The 7,500-nt window shown below is 43.8% G+C and overlaps 1 protein-coding gene and 1 long non-coding RNA gene across 3 annotated transcripts in view; one reads left to right on the forward strand and one right to left on the reverse strand.

The window, feature by feature from the left end:
• The window catches only part of LOC127009642 (uncharacterized), a 21,092-nt gene extending 13,613 nt beyond the window's left edge, over window positions 1–7,479 (forward strand). Inside the window, exon 2 of the long non-coding RNA XR_007762120.1 lies at window positions 7,201–7,479. This is a non-coding gene — a long non-coding RNA (uncharacterized LOC127009642). The remainder of the gene's footprint in view (window positions 1–7,200) is intronic.
• The window catches only part of LOC127009638 (ligand of Numb protein X 2-like), a 68,919-nt gene that overhangs the window by 12,539 nt on the left and 48,880 nt on the right, over window positions 1–7,500 (reverse strand). For both annotated transcript variants that reach the window (XM_050882892.1, XM_050882891.1), the window contains exons 5-7: window positions 6,254–6,363; window positions 1,300–1,406; window positions 202–463 (exon numbers count right to left, since the gene is read on the reverse strand). In XM_050882892.1, coding sequence (XP_050738849.1) covers window positions 202–463; window positions 1,300–1,406; window positions 6,254–6,363 — 479 coding nt within the window. The remainder of the gene's footprint in view (window positions 1–201; window positions 464–1,299; window positions 1,407–6,253; window positions 6,364–7,500) is intronic.

Genomic DNA, 7,500 nt, shown 5'->3' on the forward strand with positions numbered 1-7,500 from the left:
AAGCCCCCCACCCATTACAAGGGCCATGGGAAGCGGAAGATTGACGGGGAAGCACACGCACTCCACCTATCTTTCAACACATCTTGATTAAATCCTGCCAATTAATCAAACTTTCTTCTCTGCGGCAGGTGCAAATAAAACTTTCTTAAAGACGACCAATGATGGGAGAACCTAAACCGGGAATGTTGTTTAGTAACTCACTTGGCTGGGGAACAGCGGGACCCGGGCTGGCAGGGGCGGGGGGCGTAGGGGAGGACAGTAGTGCTTTTTGTGCCTCGATCCTCTCGCGGTAGACGCCAAGGCGTAGCACGGCGTTTGGCTTCCGCAGGGCCTGGCACACGGTATGGTGGGTCGCCGAAGTCATGTCCACGCCGTCTACCTCGATGATCTGGTCGCCGGGCTGAAGGCGTCCATCTTGAGCCACCAGGCCGTCCGGGAACACTTCCTGCACCACCACGCACCGCTGCGGGGAGGGGGAGGGTCATGGGTATGGATAGTGACACCATCACTACTGGCATGCAACGAGAGAGAGAGAGAGAGAGAGAGAGAGAGAGAGAGAGAGAGAGAGAGAGAGAGAGAGAGAGAGAGAGAGAGAGAGAGAGAGAGAGAAAATCGCAACAGGAGTTAATATTCCCAGATCAACGTAAGGCGAAGTCTTTAACCTGTTCTGCAGGTTACTGAAGTGCATAAAATAGTGAATCGCAAAAAAAAGGCATCTTCGTTGTAGTATACCGAACAAGCTTTAATTTGTCTGCTCATCCATGCTTCTTTTTCACTTATAAAAACAATCAGGACACACCTGGAAATATATAACTTATAGTATTGCATACACAACACTTCGTACTTTTGAAACTACTTTCACTATCAATCTTAACTTTCAACAAAACAATCTTGCCTCACCTGTGATAAGATGAGACACACGGCAACTCAACTCCCCACACAAAGGAACAAACGTCACCATCGGATAAAAATCCACCAGTTTTTTTTATCAAGTACAAATGTGCTCCGGGACGTAGTGTTGAACCCACCCAGCTCTAGTCGTCTAGGCATCCACCCAGATGTCTATACAGCCTGGGGCTGTCAACGCACAGCATACCCAGCTGTATTATTTCATTGCATTCAATTCATCCCTTTCGAAATAGTGAACAAGAATACACCTCGGTAAACCCTCCATAACGTTATGTGTCCTGTGACAATTCACGAAAGTCAGACTTAGACACTAACGAGACTAAGCTGAGCACCGGAACTACACTGTGTGTAGCACGGCGCGTGTCTGTGACTCCACCACACGCTACTCACCAGGGGCGTATCCGACCCGCCGACGATGGTAATGCCCAGGGCAGTGTGTGTGCGGGGCACCTCCAGGTGGCTGATCTGTCCCTCCACCACGGGCGGCCGCGACACACCTGCAACAGTGCGTTCTGTTAGCTTACCCGGAACAACTGTCAAAATTAATTCAATCCAATTTTATTTTCACACACACACACACACACACACACACACACACACACACACACACGGAGAGCATCGACAGAGGCAGACGTGTGGCGCGGACGGTCCTCACCCAACTACCTGTGCTGAAATCAGCTGATTCGTCGGCTACCTGTTGTTGTGTTTTGCGGGCCTGGGCGATGTTTACTGGGTCCCCTATTTTGACCGGTTTGTAGGATGAGTGGGAGGGATGATGATTTGGAGTGCATAACATCAGCGAGGAAATGGAGCACGAAGGAAGGGACGAAGGCCGGATGAGTGGATTAGCGACGAGAGGGGAGATGAAAGGCACGATCCTAGATTCTCTGGATTTGTGAGTAAGGAATCGGCTATATACAAAGGAATTCTGCTTTTGGAAAGGAAACTAGACAAATGAATTGGAATAGTGAAGAGCAGAGACGAGGAGGACTTGCAAGATAGGGAACTACTGAGGGATCTCCGGTCACGAGTACGTAATTTAGAAGACGGAAAAAAAAAAACTGATGCAAGGAAATGAAGAGTTGAAAGAGAAGTTGGCAAAATATGAAAAGCCGATGAAGGAAGGCCTAGGAGTAGCAAGAAAGGAAAATGAAGACCTGAAAGCAATAGTGAGCAAAGAGGAGCAGAGGGTCAGAGAGGAAGTGTTGGGTGAAGTGAAGACCTGGAAAGCTGAACATGAGAAAGTTAATGTAAACCTCAAGGAAGTAATTGAAAAGCAACTGAAAGAAGAGAAGGAAAATGTAGAGAAAGAAGTGGTCAAGGCTTTAAAGAAAAAAAATAAAGTGTTAGTAAGAGATGTGGCAGATAAGAAAAAGAGTGTTATAATATTTGGAGTGAAGGAGAAGAATATAACGTACAAACCAAAAAGGGAAAAGGAAGAACTGAAATCAGTGAAGGACTTACTTAAGAACTTGAATGATGAAGAACGACAAAACCTTGAGGAGGAGGTAGAAGAGATCGTTAGGCTGGGTCCTTATATAGAAGGGAAAACGAGGCCAATGAAATTAAGACTAAAATCCCAGCAGGTAATAGAGGAAATACTGAATAGAACAACTAAACTAAAAGAAATAGATGAATGTAAGAAAATATATATAAAGAAGAATAGAAATGAGGAAGAAAGGAAAAAAATGGAATGAATTGCAAGCAGAGGTAAAGGAGAATAATAGTGCAAAAACAGAAGAGGAAGAAAATATATTTTTGGAGAGTTTTGGGAGACAGGTTAAAGGGAAAAGCCGAAAATGAACAGAAACTAGAAAAAAAATGGAACAAGTAAGGGTTTAAGTGTAGATGTAGATGGGATAATACCTAGAAAACTGGAACTGTAAAACTACTTTAAGGAAAAAGAGCCCAAGATTGTGTGTTTAACGGAAACAAAACTAAAAGAGGACATTCAAATAGTGTTTAACAATAACTACAATGTATGGAGGAAGGATAGGAGGGGTAAAGGTGGTGGAGGAGTGATGATAATGACGAGAAAGGAGTTATTAGTTAAATCAGTAATATATGGAAGAGGAAAAGCGGAAATAGTGAGTCTTAACCTGGAGAACAAAAACAGAGACATGATGACGATAATAGCAACCTATGTACCATCAAGAACAAACTCATGGAGCAGAGAAGAATATGAGACGATGACAGAGGATACCATTCAGAGTTTGAGTAGGTTACTCAAAGCAAATAAAAGAGTCTTGTTGTTCGGGGACTTCAACTGCAAAGAGGTAAATTGGGAAACATTCGAAAGTGGAGGAAGTGAGACGGCACGGGGAGAAAGATTTATAAAACTGACTATGGAAAACTTAATGATGCATTGGGTGACTGAGAATACAAGATACAGGAGTGATGACGAACCAGCGAGACTGGACCTGGTGCTGACGAAGGGAGTGCACTTGTTAAATGAATTAAGATATGTGTGGCCCATGGGAAAAAGCGATTGGAACCTGATGAGGAATATTAATTTACAAATTGTGGAATAAAATGGAAGAAGTAGATAATAAGGAGTTACTAAGAGTAGTAAGAAACACCAGCAACACACGAGGACACAGTAAACATTGAGAAAAGGAAGGACCGAGTAGCTATTTTTTATGTTTAAAATAGACGCCTAATACTTAAGACGTGTTTTTTGAGGCTAGGGTACGTTAATTTACATTAATAATATATATATATATATATATATATATATATATATATATATATATATATATATATATATATATATATATATATATATATATATATATATATATATATATATATATATATATATTGTTGAGAAGTCGAGCTAGGAAGGAAAGAAGTGGAGTGGAGAGGTGGCTAGAACTGAGAAAGCACCATTACGAAGAACAAAGGCCAGCTCATAAACTCTCTCTCTCTCTCTCTCTCTCTCTCTCTCTCTCTCTCTTACACACACACACACACACTCGCTCACTTCGCTCTGTTACTTACGTAAGGCAAAAAGTGGTGATATAATACAGAATTTTTGTAAACACGCAATAGAGGGGAGCGAGAGAGAGAGAGAGAGAGAGAGAGAGAGAGAGAGAGAGAGAGAGAGAGAGAGAGAGAGAGAGAGAGAGAGAGAGAGAGAATGACAACGGATGAAGACTGAGCAACGGTTTTTAGAACGCTGATGATGTTGATACCGATGGTGCTGATGGCGGGACAGGAGGAGTCGTGGTGTGGCAGTATGAAGGGAAGGAGCGTTGAGAGTGACGAATGAAGTGAGGAAACGGAAGCTAAACAAGAGGGTAGTAAAGAAAATCAATATTCGCTTTGGTTAAGAAACTGATTCGGCCGAAGAGGTTAGCTTTGTTGTGGCGGCAGCAGCAGCGGACGCAGTAGTAATAGTTCTAATAGTATTAGCAATAGCAGCCGGGACAAGAACATAGTAGGATCCCAAACAGCAACAGCAGTACGTTGTAGTAGAAGGAGAATAATAATAATTGCAACAGCAGTTATCACATAAATCTGCGTCTGGACCAAGTTACTACAGCTGGAGGAAGGAATTACACACACACACACACACACACACACACACACACACACACACACACACACTCAGGCACACACACACACACACACACACACACACACACACACACACACACACACACACACACACACACACACACACACACACACACACACACACACACGAGGTGCAAGCGGACAAACACCAAGACATTCATTTCAATAACGCAATCACTACACGCCGTTGTACAGTACGCGCGGCAGTCTTGGGATGGCGCGACTAATCAGCTTGTACATGCAGATTAATTAAGCGGAAACGGCTGAAAATCCATCACCTCATTACTGATGAATACGTATAATGGCGCATCTATTAAGAGCACTTCTTCTACCGTGCACGTCATATTAAATCAATTCACTGCTAGGAAAATTAATACAGCCAGCCACTTGCTGAGCTCCTTCAACAAAGTAATAGACGACGGATTCTGACGTTATAGATTTTTTTATATTTTTTATAGTGACGTCTAACACAGGAACGATAAATTATTAATATTAAAGGTAATCGTAATAATAATAATAATAATAATAATAATAATAATAATAATAATAATAATAATAATAATTAGCATAAAAAAACGAGAAGAGAACGAAAGGAGAGCAGCTCAGTCAGTGTGAAATGTAATCCCTATTAGCATGGCTGAGAGCATAAGCCCCTGCTCATAACGATGGCAATAACAATGATAATAATAATAATGATAATAGTAACAACCTTTCCACAAATTACATTCACATTTAGTCGTGAGCAACAGTAATAAGGCGGTAGTAATAAGTAGTAATGGAAGTGTTCGTTCAGGAAGGCCGGTGGTATATATATGAATTAGTAGCGGATCTCGCACGCGCGCCGAGGAGCTGCAATAAACTAGGCGGGAAGAGGCACTGGCAATGAACACAATGAAGAGGCGCGGCTAAACAACGGAGCACGCAGCCAGACAATGCACAAAGCGGGGCCCCGAGACACTGAATTAATAGAAGCAAAAAACGAGAGAAAAAAAGGAACAGTAGGACGACACAGAGAGAGAGAGAGAGAGAGAGAGAGAGAGAGAGAGAGAGAGAGAGAGAGAGAGAGAGAGAGAGAGAGAGAGAGAGAGAGAGAGAGAGAGAGAGAGAGAGAGAGAGAGTGTGTGTGCGTGTGTGTGTACTTTGAGGGGCGGTTAGAGGAGAGAGGAAGAAAAGAGAGAGAGAGTAAAAGGATGGCATATGATTGTCTTGAGTTTGCCGATAAAGGGAAGAAGAGGTCCCGACAGACAAAGGCGTGGAGAGCGAGCAAACAAAATAGAGAAGCAGACAAAGTGGCGTGTTGACGGAGGCTGTGAGGATGAGGCAAACAAGGGGGAGATAAGCAAACACCGCAAACAAAGGTGAAGGGGACAAAGGCGAGGGAAGAGAAACAAACAGCGTAACAGATGGTGCCACCGCCGACCTCGATGCCGTTACTCAAATCTGTGCGGTCGCGGGCGTAGAGTTGTGTAGCGGACCATTTCCCGTTTTCTTTACTTCCCATTTTCTACTTCATACTCTCACTCACTTTCATCACACACTCGGGTCGATAATCTCAGACGCTTCCAGCCTTCACGTCAACTACTTACAAAGACCGAAAAGGAGATTAATCGGGTGTTTGTTCACGTTCATGGTACAGAAGAAAGGTCAAACTCCCACCAGGGTCATAGAAGTATCCCTGGAAATGCCTAAAACCCCTACGAAAGCCTTGTCAAATATGTGCTTGGGGACCTAAGTGTTTAAGAATGTGGCTCTCACTCTCTCTTACCTTGGTCTTTGAACGGGCAGGTGGCGGTGTGCGGGGTCATGGAGCGAGGTGGTCCGCGGTAGTCGCATCCCGAGGTAGTGTGTGGACACGACACCCAGTTACCGGGGCACCTGAGAAGGGAAGGAAGGTACTCATTAGCCAGGTGATAGGCGCAGGGGGCAACCTGAGTGGAGACGGAGAGGGGAAGGGGAAGAGGATATAAATAAGGGGGAAGAAAGTTACAGAGGGTGAAGCTAATAAGACGGATCCTAAGAATATATTATGGACAAAATAAAGTAGGAATCTGGATTTACTAAGAGGAGATAAGATGGAAAATTATAAGTAAAGACACGGAGAGGAAAGAAGGCTCCATTGAGAGAGAGAGAGAGAGAGAGAGAGAGAGAGAGAGAGAGAGAGAGAGAGAGAGAGAGAGAGAGAGAGAGAGAGAGAGGAGAGAAAGGAGAGGAGAGAGAAGTGCATGGGAAGGGAAGGAACAGGAGTCTTACGTCACCGCGGCAAAAACTCAAAATTAGATTCTTGGACGAGATACGAGCCTTTTTCCTGCTCTTAGCTCTCTAATACAATGTCCGTTACTCTCTCTCTCTCTCTCTCTCTCTCTCTCTCTCTCTCTCTCTCTCTCTCTCTCTTCATCAAAGCACCATCTGTCGTGTGTGTGTGTGTGTGTGTGTGTGTGTGTGTGTGTGTGTGTGTGTGTGTGTGTGTGTGTGTGTGTGTGTGTGTGTGTGTGTGTGTGTGTGTGTGTGTGTGTGTGTGTGTGTGTGTGTGTGTGTGTGTGTGTGTGTGTGTGTGTGTGTGTGTGTGTGTGTGTGTGTGTGTGTGTGTGTGTGTGTGTGTGTGTGTGTGTGTGTGTGTGTGTGTGTGTGTGTGTGTGTGTGTGTGTGTGTGTGTGTGTGTGTGTGTGCTCTATTTCAATCCCAGGTACATTATGCATCTCCGATCTCTTTCAGAAATCCTCTATGACATTGCCATCGACAAATGCACCAAGCCGTCCGTCCGTCCGTGGAAAGAAAATAAAGTTAAAAACAAGAAAAGGAAAAAAAAATGGGGCAGCATCAGCTTCCTGCCACAAAAAGAGAATTCGCTGCACTCAGCATTTTAATAACCCGATGCATGTTAATTGACACTTTCTCTTTCTACCTCCCTTGTCTTTTTCTTTTCTCTACTCTGCTTGTTAATAACGCATGACCATATGCCTCGCCAACCCTTGAAATGAAATAAGAAAATGCTACAGTTTTTTTTCTTCTGCA

This window comes from Eriocheir sinensis, chromosome 41, assembly GCF_024679095.1.
Source record: "Eriocheir sinensis breed Jianghai 21 chromosome 41, ASM2467909v1, whole genome shotgun sequence".
Taxonomy (NCBI): Eukaryota; Metazoa; Arthropoda; class Malacostraca; order Decapoda; family Varunidae; genus Eriocheir; species Eriocheir sinensis.